This window comes from Miniopterus natalensis, chromosome 10 (assembly GCF_054644295.1).
Source record: "Miniopterus natalensis isolate mMinNat1 chromosome 10, mMinNat1.hap1, whole genome shotgun sequence".
In the NCBI taxonomy this organism is placed as follows: Eukaryota; Metazoa; Chordata; class Mammalia; order Chiroptera; family Miniopteridae; genus Miniopterus; species Miniopterus natalensis.
The window spans coordinates 8,655,961-8,673,038 of NC_142090.1; the positions used below are offsets into that span (position 1 = coordinate 8,655,961).

Sequence of the window (17,078 nt, forward strand, 5' to 3'; positions counted from 1 at the left end):
CCCTTACCTATTAGCAATCAATTCCAATTCCCCTCCCTCTATGGTTTTGTCTCTTCTGGATATTTCATGTAGATGGAATTACATGATATGTGGCCTTTTGTATCTGGCTTTTTCACTTACTGTATTTTCAAGGTCACCCATGTAGCATGAAATCATACTTCATTCCTTTTTATGGCTCCATTCCTTTTTATATTCCTTTTAATATCCCATTGTATGGATATACCACATTTTAAAAATCCCTTTTTTAAAAAAAATATGTATTGATTTCAGAGAGAGGAGGGGAGAGAGAGAGAGAGAGAAAGATCAATGGTGAGTCATTGATCGTCTGCCTCCTGCACGCTCCTGACTGGGGATGGAGCCCGCAACCCGGACATGTGCCCTGACCGGGAATCAAACTGCAATCTCCTGGACCCTAGGCCTAACGGCTGAACCCTCCTGGCCGGGCTCACTTTTTATTTAAATTACTGTTTTTGTTCTAAGATTTGAGGAAAATCAGCCCCCTCCCCCATGACTTAAACATTTCCAGATTGTTTTTCTAGCAGTCTCTAAAGCAGTAATGTCCGAACTTCTTTTTGTTGGTGACTTTGATAGCAATGTTTCTGTAGACCATGTGTCACCCACCTCCCCTGTTGCCACCATAGAAAACCCCCACCAGAGTTAATAGGAAGGAGGTTATTATTGTTGGAAAACAGCTCCATTCTGCAACCCCAGACCTATAAAGTGATATTGGAGTTTACTGTGGTAATTTAAGTCACAGAGCACTCCTAACTAGCAAATTAAAGCTAGGCTTGTCACCTAACTAATGACTTTTAACATCAAAGACAAAAAGGGACGGGTCAAAGTTCTGTGGGAGAAGCAATTTCTGAGTGCACAGGCTTCTCTGTTCCCTGAGGTTCAGCTCCTGAATCCCACTTGAACTTGCTTCTCAGAATATGATATCAGGTGTTCCTTTAGAGACCATGGTTTTAGTACAGGAAGTTGTTACTACCCGATGGAAGGCAAGTTTAAGTACCATGTTGTTTATTATTTTATTTTTCGATTACAGTTTACATTTGACACTTTTGTATTAGCTTCAGGTGTAAGGCACAGAGGATAGACATTCATGACCTTTAATCTCAAAGTACATCTGTGGTTTTTTGTGCATTAGACACTGAGCTTTGTCCCTTTTGGAACAGCTATGGCTTCCTGGGAATTATAGGGAGACTGTTCCCTTGGGGAGAGAGCTGGATTTCAGGGCTGATTGTGACCCAGGCACAGTCCCAGCACCTATTCATGGTGCCAGTGAAAGGGGCCAGCCTGAAAGAAGCATGTGGGTGGGGTGAGTGGTGCTCACATGGAACAAGGGTGCGTCACAGTGGGTTTGGCTTGCATGGAGACAGTGCAGACACGAGGCGGGCGGGTGGCGGGGAGTGGCCACTGTCTTTGACCTCCGATGGGCCCTCTGCCAGATGCAGGACAGAAGAGCAGTGTCTGTCAGCCCAGCCAAATGGAGAGGCTCCAGAAGCTTGCGGAGCATTGTGAGAGGGGCGACGAGTTCCTTCCTGTCCCTGAAAGGCCATTCAGGGCTCTCCTCCATAACGGGAAGGGGAGCCCTGGGGCCTGGCTTCTCTAAGGAACTGAGCTTGCTTTCAGCATTGGCATACCCCAAAATGCAGGGTGCTGCATCACTGGGCGAGGGCACAGCTGCGCTCCATGGGCAGACCCTAGCACCAGCCCCTTCCCAAACACACTGTCTGGGACCTGCTGTTCCCTTCCTTGATTTTCTTCAGCTCACTGGTCCCTAACCACTCTCTTTTTAGTATATGTGCTGGCAAAGCGAGCACACCTCCCTCTTTTAAATTTGTTGCCTGTGTTCACTCTCTCTTTCTTTTTCTCTTTCTCTCTCTGGCCTTCCTCTCTTTGTTCCCAAGAGTTATATGCATGTCTCAATACCCAGCACTTTGAGTACTTGGGGGCAAGGGATGCTGATGCCAGGACCTTGGACAGCCACCCTGTCACCTGGCCGGTAAATCATCTTGGGAGAGAAGATAGGAATCTTGGAAACGTGAGGAGCAGTTGGGAGCAGAATTCCCTGGAGGTTCAGTGGGAAAGAAACATGAATCTCCAGTATCTCAATGCTTCTTGAACTTCTGGTTGAGCAGTTACCGCCTCTCCCTCAGAAGGGACTGCTCACGCGGCATGAATGCTTTACATACTTGGCATTCTCCAGTGGGTCTCATCTTCCTAGCCACGTCCACCTGTGCAGTGTCCGTTCGTCCTCATATTGAGACACAGACTGCTGTGGGGACTTGCTATAGACAGCCTACAATTTAATCAGCTACTTCAGTTCACTTGGATGTCAGACACCGGAGCATTATCAAACTGCTACTTCTGCTGAGGCTGCTGCTCTGGTATCCACATTGTCCTTGTCATCTTTCAGGTCTGAGAGGCAGTGGGATTCCTGAGTGTACTGGGCCCATATGGTTGCCCTTAGACCTGACAGTGGCTAGGCAGTTCCTCCTCCTGGGTTTGGAGCCCCTGGGAGAGGCTCTTCATGCAGGACTCCGAAGCCAAGGACAGTGTGGGTTTACGCCCACCATCAGGGCCAGTAGAAGAGCAGAGTACCTCTGCATGGATACTAACACTCCGTGGGTGGCTTATTTATCATTTCATATAAAGTAACAACTCTTCCCTTTGGGGGCTTTTAGCTCATCACAGGTTCTCAGCCTGAAAAAGTGTTGTGTTGTACTGGTATTTATGTTTTGCGTTACAAGGTTATGTGTTTTCTTATATACGTACATACACACACACACGAGAAGAGATTTGGCATGGAGTCTGAATCTGGGTGGACCTCAGGATTCTGTACCCTTTCCCCACTTCCTGGGATTCTGAATGGCATTGCGGTTACCCTTCACTCCTGGGTAGAATCCATCAGGGATAAATTGTTCATGGTGTGGGCCCTAGATTTGCTGTCGTGCCTCACTGAGTATGCATCCCTGTTCCTCCAGGTGACTTGGAGCTCCTCTCCGTGCTGACAAGATGACCGTGTGCAGGCCGGCCAAGGGCAGCCACAGCCAGACTGAAAACCTGAGCTGCAAATTGGCTAACAAGTAAGAACTTTTCTCCCCCAAGAATGGAGTCGTTGGCCCGGGTTCTCAGTCCCCTTCCTTTCTCTGCTGCCTTTCCCTGCTCACTAGCCCCACTTCCTGAATTAAGGAGGCATTCTTTTCCGACTCACTGTGATGAGCCTCCTGTCAATCATCTCCATGTGCTGTGCTCAGTTAAGAACCTGAGACCAAAGTGGTCAAGGGAAGGTCTGACTAGCACCCAGTGTGTTGAGAGGATGATCCCAGCGCCCCAGGCAATGTCCCCATTTATACATTCCAGTCCATAGTTTATTTTTCTCACTACTAGAATGCACAAGTATTGTAATTAGCAGTGAGGCCTAAATCCTTGCACTGTATCTGTCCACATGCCATCTTTACCCATCTTGTATCAGCGGAATTGTTTTCTCCGCAGGTGTTTTCCTTTGATGCTCTCTCTCACATTCTGCAAAGGAGCTGGCGATCACTGAGCTCTTCACAGCTCTAGATCCCCTCCTGTGGCCATAGACTCTTGGAAGCAGGGACTGGAGGAATTCTTGGGTGCAGACCATGTGGTGAAGGCACTCTCTCTGCCCTTGTTTCATCATCCCTGCTGCTCTTGCTTGAACTTTGTCACTCTAGCTGGTCCTCCAGCAAAGCATCCTTTTCTCTCTTCAGTGTTTATATAGCCTCAGCAATTGCGAAGGCATGCCAGGACCTTAGACATAACTATCATTAAATAGCACCAGTTAACCATTTATTAATATCCAGGTCCATCATGTATGTACTCTGGGCATATTATATATATTAACTCATTCATTTATTTAATAAATATTTAATGACTACCTATTATGTACCGGGCACAGCAAACAAGATAAATTAGGCCTCTGTACTCCTAAAGTTCCAGTCTAGACAAGAGAAATAGGGTTCTTCCTTTAAGATGAAAAAAAATGGAATCAAGATTTCAACCCAGGTCCCTCTAATTCTAAAACCATGTATTTATCTACTGTCATTATTTCTTAACCGAGTCCTGGCAGGGTAGCTCTGTTAGTTAGAAAATCGTCCTACTACGCCAAGGTTGCGGGTTAGATCTCCAGTCAGGGCACATATGTTTGGGACATGAATGCATATATAAGTGGAACAACAAATCTCTCTTCCTCTGTCCCTCTCTCTCCCTCTCTTCCCATCCTCCCCCTCCTTTCCTACTTCTCTCTGCCTTCCTCTCTCTCTAAAATCAAGAAATAAAAAATTTTAAAAATATTGTTTAAAAGTACATATGATACTAATGATTATATATTCATCACTAAACATACACTAACCTGAACTGTGTTTTTATGTATCTGTCCTATTTTTTCATCTCACTGCTAGCACCATGAGAAAAGGATTTTAACTTTTGCCTTTTTGAATTCTCAGTAAAATATCAACAAAATGATTCTGATTCCAATTCTGACTAAAAATCTGAATTCATGCCAGTGTCCTCAGTGGTGACACAACAATTAAGAAATGTGTTTCTAATTCTGTAACACTCTGTTATAAATGCTAATTGTTTATTTAAATAAGGAATTCTGCTTTGATAGCCATATTTAACATATGAAAATGTGTTTGCAATTTCACAAGGTTTTAATTTACATTGAGCAACCAAGAATAGCAATGCAACTTACATGCTAGTGTCCCAATGGGAAGAAGTCTTTATGTAAACAACTGTTAGTTTTTGGAATAGAAAGCTAAATAGTAATAAGGTACGTGAAGTTACTAATTCCTCATCCCTGTGCAAACCTTACTGGGGCTTCAGAATTCCTATACAGCCTGGCCTGTGTATTCACAAAATGGGCACCAGGAGGTTGGCCCATGCGTGTTGCTAATCTTCACACATCTAAGGTCGCTGTGTTCAGTCATGATCTGTGCTGGTGGAGGACAGTTTCACATTTCAAAACTCAGATACTCAGAGACTAGCTTAAAAATGTTTTTCTGGTTTGCTTTCAAAATAATTTTCAACATCTTTATAACACTATCTCCTAAATCACATTTGGAAGCATGTATTCCCACATGTACATTCTAGGCCAGAACTTTCAGGAGTGGTGGAAATCTTCTCCATCCAATACAGTAACCATTAGCCACATGTGGCTGCTGAGTCCTTGACGTGGCTTGTGCAGCTGAGGAATTGAAGCTTTAATTTAATTTGATTTCAATTTAAATAGCCACATGTGGCTAGTGGCCACTCTATTGGCCCATGCAGTTCTCGGCCACCCGTGAAATCCGGATCTGCTTGTTGATTCACTCGTTCATTTATGCAGCAAATATTTAGCGGCCACCTACTCTGCTAGGTGTGGTTCTAGGTGCTAGGAATGCAGCAGTAGCCAAAACAGGCCAGATTCAAAACCAAACAATCCCTGTCCTCATGGAGAGACCACTCTAGTAGGGCCCACATTCTAAAGTAGGTGTAACTCAAATGCAACCAGTCAGTGTGTCTTTACCGATTAAAATCAGGACAACTTATCAAGCTCAGAATTAACAAAAACTTTGTAACTCATGGTGTTCTTTTAATTTTAAATAGTCATTACAAAGGCCCATCCATTGATTACAAAAGCAAAGGAAACTTAGACTGTATACTCTTTTATCTCATGACCTTTCTTCTGTTTTCATTAGGGAAAAAAGCTAATAACAGTGGTCACCACTTCTTGTACATTCATGACATGCTAGGTGCTTTATGTGGGCTAGCTAATGCTGTGTTTACAGTCGCCCTGTTAGATATGTATTATTATCACTGTTACTGCTGTTTTACAGGTGAGGAAACTGAGATTTAGAAAATTTAAACAACTTTCCCAAGATCACACAGCTAGTCAGTGGTTGAATTAGGATTTAAATCCAAGTCTACTGGACTCCAAAATCCAATAGCTCCATGATATCTCCCCCAAAAAATATTATGTGGTTTTTTAAATGGTGGTTTCAATGTTTATGATTTGCAACTAGCATGTAACATTTATATCTAAGTTCTAGGAAATCTCTATGACCAGCCAAGAGCAATAAATAAGAATCCCTCACCCAGTGTTTATCTTTCTTGTTCAGGGTCAAAGTGGAAGGTCCAGAGGCTGGAGAAGACCCTCAAAGACAGCCCTTTAGGTCCTCCATTCCTTTCCTAGAGACTGATCAGGACTCACCCCTCCAAAGAAGCCTCCTGGAAAGCCTCAATAACCTGATGTTCAAGTCAGGAGTAAACTATTTTCAGCAGAACATGTTCAACTCAAATATGATCATCAGCGACCCAGCTTCAGGCCTCAGTGCTAAAGAAGCCAGCAGGACTGGCAGGAGGCAGCTCAGCAGTGTTCAGAACCCCTGCCCTTCTGCCCGAGGCGGTGCCGGGCACAAGTCCCTCAGCATAAAGGACAAGATATCAGAATGGGAAGGGAAAAGGGAGTTTCCTACTCCTGCACCTGGCAGGAAAGCAGATGGGCAAGAGGATTACCTGCCCTCCTGCGGGACAGAGAGGAGATGTGATGATGGTGTGAGGACTCAGGTCACAGTGGCTCAGAATGGAATGAGGCTGGAAAGAGAGAGCAAAGAGAATGAGAGGAATAAGGAGGCAGTGGAAGTCGGGGGCCAGGATGCAGAGGGGAGGCTAGACCTAAGCCAGCCCTCCAGGGAGCTGGCTCCAAGCTTGGGCAGAGGCCTGGAGCTGAGGCTCAGCAAACAGCGCTTGCAGAATGACAGCCTCTCTGTGCTGAAGCAGGTCAAGAAGCTTGAGCAGGCTCTGAAGGATGGCTTGGCAGGGTTGGATCCCCAGCTACCAGGGACTTGTTATTCCCCTCACTGCCTGCCCGACAAGGCTGAGGAGGGGCCCACTGGAACCGGAAACCGTGGGTGTGGGAGTGGCTCAGAGCTCAGGTCCCACCACTTGGACCTGGGAGCCAGGCAGCCCACCCCCGAGACTGCGGAGGAAAGAAGAGGCTTGTACGGGAAGCCCTGTGACCAGAGCCTGGACAGTGTGTACAGGGGCTCCCCCCAAAAACCCTTCATCAACCCCCTGCCCAAACCCCGGAGAACGTTCAAGCATAGTGGCGAAGGGGACAAGGATGGGAACCCAGGCGTCAGCTACAGGAAAGATCGCAGGAATCTGCCACCTCTACCTACTCTTCCTCCCCCGCCCCTGCCCTCCTCTCCGCCACCTCCCTCTGTGAACAGAAGACTGTGGAATGGGAGACCAAAGCCCAATGCTGACCACAGGTAGGTGACAGCGACTGTCTGCTTCAGTAGTCTATGCGGCATCGCAGCTGTAGCTCAGTCTACTTATTTGTTTTTAGTAAACTGATGGAGGCTATTCATAACTTAAGGTAGTTTATTGACTAAACCTGGACACTAAACCTGATAACTGATGCATGTGTTCTGTTCAAGAGTGTATCTGCTTTGAAAAATTACCCTTTGGATGTGTGATAAGTACTTGTGATTTAGACAGTAACCAAGCTTTCAGTGAAAATTTTATTTAACACTAGCATCTATTAACTACTGCTAACTGGTTCTCATTCTGCTACTACCATCCCTGCTAGTGCTTGGTACCTTGAGTCTTTTCTGGTTCTTCCTGTCTTGTTTTTTTCTTAGTATAGGCTCCAGAAACACACTGCCTGGGTCTACCCTGGCCCCATCACTCACGCTCTAACTATGTGACCTTGAATAAGTGACTTAACCTCTCAAAGCCTCAGTTTCCTCATTCATACATAGATGCACACATGTAAATATTATATTAAAACAACACATTAGATGAGAAAGCATGCGGATGCTTAAAAATAAAGTCTGTGCTTTGGAAACAGTTTCTTTTCTGCCTTGAAACCTAATTTCTAGTCCGTTTCTGTAATGTGCTCATTGGGTGATACCCACTAATTGTGGAAACCAGCTTTACAGCAAAACTCCTCAAGACAGCTGTCTATAATTACTGTTGTGACTTCTTCACCTCCTATTGTTTTCCTTGACCCACTGCAGTTGGGCTTTTGCCACTTGTCCTGAGACTGCTCTTGACCAAGGCCACCAACAACCTCCATCTTACTACACCCGATTGCCAGCTCTCTGTTCTTTTTGTGATTGACCTCTCTTGGCATTTGAGGAACAGCTGAGGCGCTCTACCTTGAAACATGATTCACTTGGCGTCTGGGTCACCCACTTTCCTGGTAGTCATGCTTCACTGGCTGTTCCTTCTCTAAGTGTCAAAATAACCCCCCGTCCTCCCCAGTGGGATCAGAATAGGAACTTCTCTCCATCTACACTCACTCCCTAATGATCTTATCCAGTCCCAAGGCTTTAAATTTCAATTCCATGCTTATGAGTCCCAAATGTACGTCTCCAGCCCCAACTCCCTCACCCAGCTTCAGGTCTCCATTTGAATAACCAATCATCTGGCCTTAACATGTCCAAACCTTAATTCCCAATCCTGGCCACTGCAAACCACCTCATCTAAAATAATTTCCATTTTATTAAATGGTATCACCCTTCATTTTGCTTAGGCCAGAAACCTAGGGGTCATCCCTGAGTCCTCTCTTTTTCACATACCCCCATCTAATTCATCAGCAAGTCCTTCAGTTCTAGTTTTAAACATTATCTTTAATCTGACTATATCTCCTCCACTGCTACCACCTTAGTCATCTTGGATCCACCACCACCCCCAGTATATTCCTTTCTCCACAGCCAGGTGAAATTGTCTAGAAATATAGATTAGACCCTGTTACTTCCCCACTCAACATGGTCTGTCAAGCAGTATTCTTTTGGCTGCAAAAAACATTATTTCTTACGTTCTCTCCTAGGGAAAAAGTTTGTATATTCTAGAATTCTATATATATCTACAGTATATAAAAATTATATCTTTTAAAAGTGAAAAAGTATGTGTGCCTCTCTCGCATATATTCTTTTTTGCTCAGGATATCGAGATCTTTCAATGTTACCACTTTTTAAATTTTTTCCACCTTTCTATAACTGCCACATTCTTTACATCATGTAGATTAATCATATTTTATTTAGCTGTTCCCCTACTAGATGGACACTTAGGTTGTTTCCAATTTACAAATAATGCTGTGATGAGCAGTACATAGTATTAGAGAAGACTGTAGAGCCAGAGTACTTCTAGCTCTGCTATTACTAGCTGTGTGACATTGGACAAGCTACTAAATTTGTCTTAGCCTCATTTTACTTATCTATAAAATGGTGATAATTATAATAACCACTTCATAAGTTGTAAAGAAGATAACTAAGTATGTAAACCATAAAACAAAGCCTGGGATATAGTAAATGCTCAATGTTAGCTGTTATTTTTTTCTGGCTCTCTCTTGTTTGATTAATCACGGTATCTATTTCTTTTCCAATACCAAATATTTTCATTATTTTAACCTCATAATATATTTCCATATCTAGTAGAGTTTATAGAAATTTCTTATTGTTGCTAATAGTCAGTTGGTTCTCTATGACATCCTACGTATACTATCATGTCATATTAAAAAAATGATCATTCCTTAGCTGGTTTGGCTCAGTGGTTAGATCATCAGCCTGTGGATTGAAGGGCCCTGGGTTTGATTTTGGCCAAGGGTAAGTACCTCAGTTGCAGGCTCAATCCCTGCTCTGGGTCGGGGGCTGTGTGGGAGGCAACTAATTGATGTGCCTCTCTCATATCAGTGTTTCTCTCTCTCTCTCCCTTCCCCTCCTTCCCTCTTCCCTTTCCACATTCTCTGAAAAGCAATGGAAAAATGCCCTCCAGCAAGGATTTTAAAAAAAGATCATTTGGTCTCCTTTTTAATAATTATAAACCTCTTATTTATTTTTTTACTATTCTCCTTTTTCAAAAATGTCTTAACTATTCTTGCATGTATTTTTGTAAATGTTCTATATATCACTATCAAATTTCACTCACATAACATGTTAGACTATTTTTATATTTAAAAAAAAATTTTAATTTAATTACAATTGACATACAGTATTATATTAGTTTTAGGTGTATAACATAGTGATTAGACAATTAGGTAACTTATAAAGTGATCACCCCAGTAAGTCTAGTACTTGTCTGACAGTTATATGTTGTTTTTTTATTGGGATTCTTATATTTGCTAAGTTTATTCCTAAGTATTTCTCTTTTTATTGCCATTGTTAATATAATCTTTTTTTCTCATTATATAGTTTTTACTTAAAGCTATTTATTTTGTATATTACTCTTTTAAAAGACACCTTAAAGAAATTTCTTATTGTTTCTAATAGTTTGTCAGCTAATTCTCTTGGACTTTCTATGTATGTAATCATATCATCTGCAAAGGATTATCATTTTACCTTTTTCTTTTTAATTTATACCTCCGAATTCTTTCTTTTACCCAGTTGCCCTGGCTAATACATCCAGAGCAGAATTAAATAGTAGTGCCAATGGCAGCGGGCAGTCTTATTTCACCCCTAACTTTAATAGTAATGTTTCTAGTATTCCACTCTCAAGGACTCTTGTTTGAGGTGTGTTTTTATGTTACCAAGATAGTGTTCATTCATATTTCTTACTTTACTAAGAGTTTTAAAAATTAGGATTGAATGGTATGGTAGAATTTGTCAAATTATACTTCAGCAACTTTATACAATCATATGGTTCTTCTTCGATGTATTAATAGTGAATTTATGTCCTAGTATTAACCCATCCTTAGATTTTTTGTGACGAACTCCCATTTGGTCTTGGTCTATTATTTTTTAATGTACTGCTAAGTTCCATTTGCTAGTACTTGAAGATTTTCGTCTCAGTATTTCATAAATGGGACTTGCCTGTACTTGGTATTTATTGCACTATCTTTACCAGGCTTTGGTATCAGTGAGATCTATAGAATTTAGAGAATTCCTCCCAAACAGGTGCCACGCCCAGGGCCCTGAATACTCTGGTGGTTTTCTGCCCTGTCCCCAGTGCTTCCTAACAGCAGCGTTGCCACACCGTTTCTGGGCTGTTCCTGCAGAGGCCCACTCTCCCGGGCAGGTTGACTGGGAAGTTGGTCTTTCATCTGCGTCCTCATTGGGAAGACGCACCAACCTGGTGAACTGTTACTCCATTATCTGTTCTCTCTTAGCTACCATCTGCTCTTTTTGGTCATCCAGCATTTTCCTTAAAACTAGCTAAAGTTACTTAGTCCCAGTCCAAAGATGAAATTTTTCTTGGCCACTTTGAATATAATTGCATCAGCTGTGTCTTAAGAATTTTGGCTTTGGATTTTTCATTTTGTTTAAAATAGTACAATGGGGGTGATCAGGGCAAGATGTTCACTTTCTGCTCTTTAAAAATAATGTGTGTTCTTTATTGTGGTCCTATCTCTAAAAAAAAAAGGAGGGAGGAAAAAAAGAAAAGGCTCAACTCTGAATTTGGCAGACTTACTGGGCTCTCTGAGGCAGGAAAGCCAAGGCAGGGTTGAAGAAAGAAATGATTAAGGATTTGGGGTTATGGAGGTTTAGAATTACACGGCCAGGCTGTGTGCATTGGAGAACGTATTCAGCTTATTTTCATAGGCGGATTAGTCCACCTCGCAAGAGCCAAACCAGTGAATTCAGATACTCAGTTTGAGAAAATGTGAGGTTTTTTCTTTCTCTCTTCTTATTTTTCCTTCCTTTTTTTCTCTTTCCTCTTTCCCCCGCCCTTCCCCCCCCACCCCCGCCCCCCTCTGCCCCTTCTCTTTCTTCTCTCTTCTTCCTTCATTTCTCTAAAGCCCCAGGAAATTAAATGCAAAGACTTATGCCTTCAGTCCTAAAATGGAAAATGAGAAACCCTCAAATGTCAGGAAATTCCAAAGATAAGGTTCCTACAGCAGCATTAACTTGGTTATGTATGTTTTATGGTGTATATTTAATAACTTTGGCAGGAATGCCTTAAGGCTGACATTAAACAAGAAAAGTTATTATTTTTTAAGTATAAGCAGCATCCTGAATTCACATGTATCTATTTACCCTAAAGGTTTTAACTTCAGGTTTTTTATTTAGTTTAATTTGATCATATGACAGAGTTTTTAGATCATTTTCCAACCAAATAACTCCATTGACCAAAATTTCAACTTTTCAGCTGATTGTTTTGGCTTTATATAGATTCAGCCTTTCCTTGGGGCTTGAGCGTAAGACTTTTAGAACTTTTTGAGGACATGAAACCTCAGTCATTTTATGGCTGCCAAGTCATACTGTGCTGTTACTGATTCCTTAACTTTCACCTTCTATAGAACTGATAGGGACCTCCATAGCTCTCTGGCTGGGAAGCAGCCCTCAGCTATCATCAGCTTAGTGGTTCAGGTTCACTTACCTGCCACACTGTGGTCTGTCCTTATCGTTACAAGTCTGCCTTAGTCAACATGACATCCATAAGGTAACTCTAATTACTTTGTCAAGAAACTGAATGTTTAAAAGCTTCAAAGGAGCAAATTGTTTGATTAACTTGAGATTTACATCAAAGATTAATTTGAAAGTATCTGAGAAGCTTGATTTTTAAAATTCGTTTATTTCAGTAGTTGCATTGGAAAACCGATGAGAGTGGAGAGGGTGGTGATTATTCCACCTTAGAAGACTGGTTGTCATGTCTTAGTTCTCATCAGAAGGCGGGAATGGTTGCATTTTAGACACAATGGCAGATAGCTTTTCTTCTGACACTTCTATTCTGTATTCGGGATAGAGAAAAGCAGAACCAAATGTGAGTAGCCGTACTCCTTGATGGAGGGGATACCGATAATGGAGCAGTCTCCCACTTAGCTCCCTGCTCTGGACAGCTGGTGGTGTGAACCCCCTTCCCAGGGGCGGGGTGGGCTGTGGGAGGAGATGCCCGGGCAGGCGAGAAGCCAGGCTGTGGCAGCTGGAGGCGGACGAGGGAATGAGCATGGCATCCCTGGTTCTAGCCGATTAGATTATGGGTTTTAAGTGGTGGCTGGCTCCCAGGCTACTTAAGCTTATTTAACCCAGAGCTGAAAATAATTCTGGAGGAAATGTCTTCAAAACAATCGACTCAAAATTAGCTCTAGGAATACATTTGCTTCATCCATTTATACCAAAATAGGTATAAATTATAAGTAGTAAATGTGACTGTTAAAACGAGCTTTTAAAATACTAACTTGCTTATTCAACCAACAAATATTTAAGGTGAACCAATATAGTGTTAGACACAGGAATATAGCAGTGACAAGATAGACTGAGGCTCTGGCCACACGGGACTTACAGACTAGCTAGTAACAGTTAGAAGTGCAGAACTAGTGCAGCCGTGGTGCTGTGAGAATGTGTAGGAGGCGTAGTTAGCTTGTCACAGAAATGGCCAGCTGAGAGAGGTGGTGACACTCAGGCTGAAGCCTGAGGTTCCCAGAAGGGGACAGTGGGAGGCGGGGGTTCAGTTTGAGTGAACAAGCAGACAAGGTCCTGGGGCAAGAAAGACTTCATTCAGCTGGAGGACCTGAACTGCATGGTGTGACCAGAGGGGTTAGCAGGGGTGTGACCCAGAGGTCCTCTGGAGCCAACCCCGGGAAGAGCCCTGTAGACCAGGCAAAGATTTGGGCCTATTACTTAAGAGGAATAGGAGGATTTGAAAAGTTTTGAGAAGGGGAGAGACATGATCTGATTTGCATTTTTAGGAGCTTACCGCACAGCAGCATGGAGATTGGAAAGGGCACCAATGACAGGGTGGCCACTTGAGAGGGTGGGAGGAAGAACAGGCAGTATTGGGGCTCCCCTGTGGTGTAACTGAGGTGGGGACTGAGAGAAGTGCTGGACTCCAGGAATACTTTGCAGGTAGAACTCTTGTGCATTGGTTAGAAGTGGGCAGTAGGAGAGAGAGAGATGTGGACAGGCCTTCCAGGATTAAGGCATAAACAAACATTTGGGTGGATGGTAATGGCCTTCACTGAAATGGCCTTTGCTGGAGGAGGCTCTGGTCGCCATCAGGCAGTGGGGCATAAGAATATGAGTTAAGCTCTGGATCTGTTAATTTTGAAATTCCTGTGCATCATCCAAATGGAGATGTGGGATGAGCTCTTACATTAGTATTTCATTTACAAAAGTATGGGAAAGTCACAATAACATTTAAAATACTACTTGAAATGTTGAAATTTGGATATTACATAAATTACAGCCCACTTCAGCAAACTTCAGTGGACCAATCAGATTATTCCAGCATTTCTAAACTAAGAAGTACCCAAATCACGTGATAATTTGAGGGCCCAGGAAGCAAACTACACAGGGCTGAGAGGAGGTTGCACCCTTCAGCGGGCTGTGGGCTCCCCGAAGGCAGGGACTTCTTGCCTTTGCATCACCAGCTGTGAGCTCATCGCAACCCTCAGAAGGTGCTTATTAAACATGTGGGCTGGATGGGGAACGAATGTGGAAAATTTAAACAAGAGTAAAGCCAGTTTAGATGTGGTTACCATTAGCCTTTCGAAATTTCCTTCCTCTCAAAGTTAACATGTAAATAAAGGCATTAAAATCTTTTTTCAAGTTAAAAATATTTTTATAGAAAAGACTTAACTATGTGGTTGGGTGATTTGCTTAATCATGTTTTTCTTCTCCGGGGAGCCTAATCGCCCACCTGAGCCCAGAGCCAGAGGACCCCCGGTCCTTGGAGGTGCTTATGCAGATTGCAGAAGTGCTTGAGAGGAGCTATGTGAAGTCATTGCTTGCAAATACATTACCAACACACGATAACTCAGACTTCGTAACTGGAACTCTTTCCCACTGGTTCTAGAAACGGCATGTAACGGTTTCTGGTTTCTCCTTGAGTTTTGTATGTCCCATGGCTTCATGTTGATTTAAATTTGTCTTCCAGGCTTCCTGCATAGGATTTAGTCACCTGAAAACCAACAGTTTAATATGAAATGGAGAAATCTTGTGATGAGTTCTTCTGCAAATTAAATGAGAGTTTTGCAATGTGAAATAGCATCTTCTAATCAGTTTTTTTAAGGAGGTTTGTAATTTTTAAAAATTGCACTTTTCTAATGCTATTTAGGCTCGTAGTGCCTTTTATGTGTTGGGAATCAAAGGCAAAGTATAGCTAAACTCTCATTTTAGCATGTTGTTCTTGGAACTGTGGAAGCATTGTAAAAAAACATTCAAACTATGGCTTGAAATCCCAGGGTGTCTGACAGCGGCCATTTGGATACAGGCTAATCCATCCCAACAAGCCCCAGCAGATAATCCAGGTTTGTGTTACACATGCCCTGAGTAAGTGAGCCTTCCCCTGGGACCTGGAGAGCCTAGCTCATGCAAACATCTGTTTTGTTAGGGCATTTATTATTATTAAAATATTTGAATTACTCAGATACCATTCATAGGTACTTTATGATAATTTTTCATTTTAGATTTGACCTATACAAATATTGCTTCATAGGTACCTCAAATGAGATTTTTAAAAAATAAAAACAATTAGAGAGCTCGCTCTCTCTCTACGGCAAAGCAAGGCATAGCTGTGGCCCCTTTCTGAAATCTAAGGAAAGACCAAACTTAGCTAGGGGATCCTCAAGCTCCAGAGAGTCAAGGCTTTCCCTGTATGTGGTGGCCACTCTGTTCCTCTGCTGTCAGGAGTTGGGGTCCCAGATATTGTGGCAGAAACTGCCCCGCTCCCAGGGAAGCGACCCCTGCCTGTCCCCTTTTTTCTATGAGGGTTCTAGCTTCTCTTCATAGCATAATTTAGTTACATTATGAGGGAAATAGAGGGCTTGTTGAGTAATTCACAGTCACATGTAATACGATTTTGTATGGAAAATTAGTTCAAGTTCATAACTTCAGACTCTGGAAACTGAGCCTGTTTTAATTTGTGGGCTGTGACTGCCGCTTTTCTCAGGCATTGCCTTGTACTTGCACGCTCTGCTCAGTGCCATTTGTTAAGAGCACAAGTGTCTTAACACTCGTTGTCTTGAAGTCTGATGTGCTAATCCAAGTAAAGCTCTTAGTTGGTACTCAGTCGGTGTTGTTGAATGAATGAGTCTGTGGTGTCATTGAACAGTTTGCCTCTTTTCTAGCTGATCTAAATAGTGGGCATGCTGAGGGCTCCGGCTAACATAATCTGATGAGCTCTCCAGGGGAACCTAGGAGTTGTGGCTTCACTCTGCTCCGGCCACAGACCACCACACCTCCATCTAAAATCAGATGCCTGGCGAGTGCCAGCCTGGGCTAATGGCAGCCCAGAGTAGGAATTGTCCTGGATGGGTTCACAGCACAGCCCATTCCCATCCTAGAGAAAACAGCCCAGACCTGCTTCCCCTCCACTGGCATCACCACCAGACCCCATCTGCTAGAGTTCTGGAGCTCAGCCCTTCCTCCCCTGGCTGGACACCTCGAAGGGAGGGAAAGGGATCTCATGGATTAGTAGCCTCTCCTTATGGGCATGAGCTTCTGTTAGTAAGTCCAGGACCCCAGGGCAAGGCTACATTTTTAGCCTCGTGCCTGACCTAAGACCATGGACACCAGCATAGAAGCTTCCAGCTTGGGCCTTTTTTGTGCTCCTGCCCTAAGTGCCGGGTTCAGGTTCATAAAGGAGTGGGGATGGGGTGTGGATAAGGGGCGATGAGTTCAGGTGTGGAGATATGAAAGTTTAGATCCTAAAGAGGAAAAGCCTTGGGTAGCACCCATAGCCTAGAAAGAGGAAGAAGAAGAGAGCTGCTGATGATGACCCAGGAAAGTTGTGTGCGGGGAAGTAGTGTGGGGGCTGCCTTGCCCCGGCCTCCGCAAACCATCCAAGGACCTGTGTGCGTGTGTTTGCAATCCTTTGCCAAACAAAACCATCGTAAAACATAAAATACAGAGAAATGAAATGAAAAAGACAACAATATATATAAGCTTCATTTTTTTAAAATGTATTGTCAAATTGTTTAAAAAATTTCTAAATGCCAACTCTCAATTTCTATATTTATCTCATCAAGAACAGGTAACCACAGTTGACAAACCATCCCCAGCCATGGATTGCACATTGACTACTGCTGCCTTACACTGTAGATACTGAGAGGTGTCTTGTAAAGAAAATTAGTGTCATGTAAAAAATGGACCAGAGCCCTGGCTGGTGTGACTCGATTGGTTGGG

At 43.1% G+C, this 17,078-nt stretch overlaps 1 protein-coding gene across 3 annotated transcripts in view; it reads left to right on the forward strand.

Annotated features, from left to right (window-relative positions):
- The window catches only part of DENND2A (DENN domain containing 2A), a 103,023-nt gene that overhangs the window by 37,636 nt on the left and 48,309 nt on the right, over positions 1-17,078 (forward strand). For all 3 annotated transcript variants that reach the window (XM_016205096.2, XM_087820979.1, XM_016205098.2), the window contains 2 exons: positions 2,988-3,089; positions 6,129-7,283. In XM_016205096.2, coding sequence (XP_016060582.2) covers positions 3,019-3,089; positions 6,129-7,283 — 1,226 coding nt within the window. In that variant the 5' untranslated portion in view covers positions 2,988-3,018. Of the gene's footprint in view, positions 1-2,987; positions 3,090-6,128; positions 7,284-17,078 lie in introns of those variants that run through there.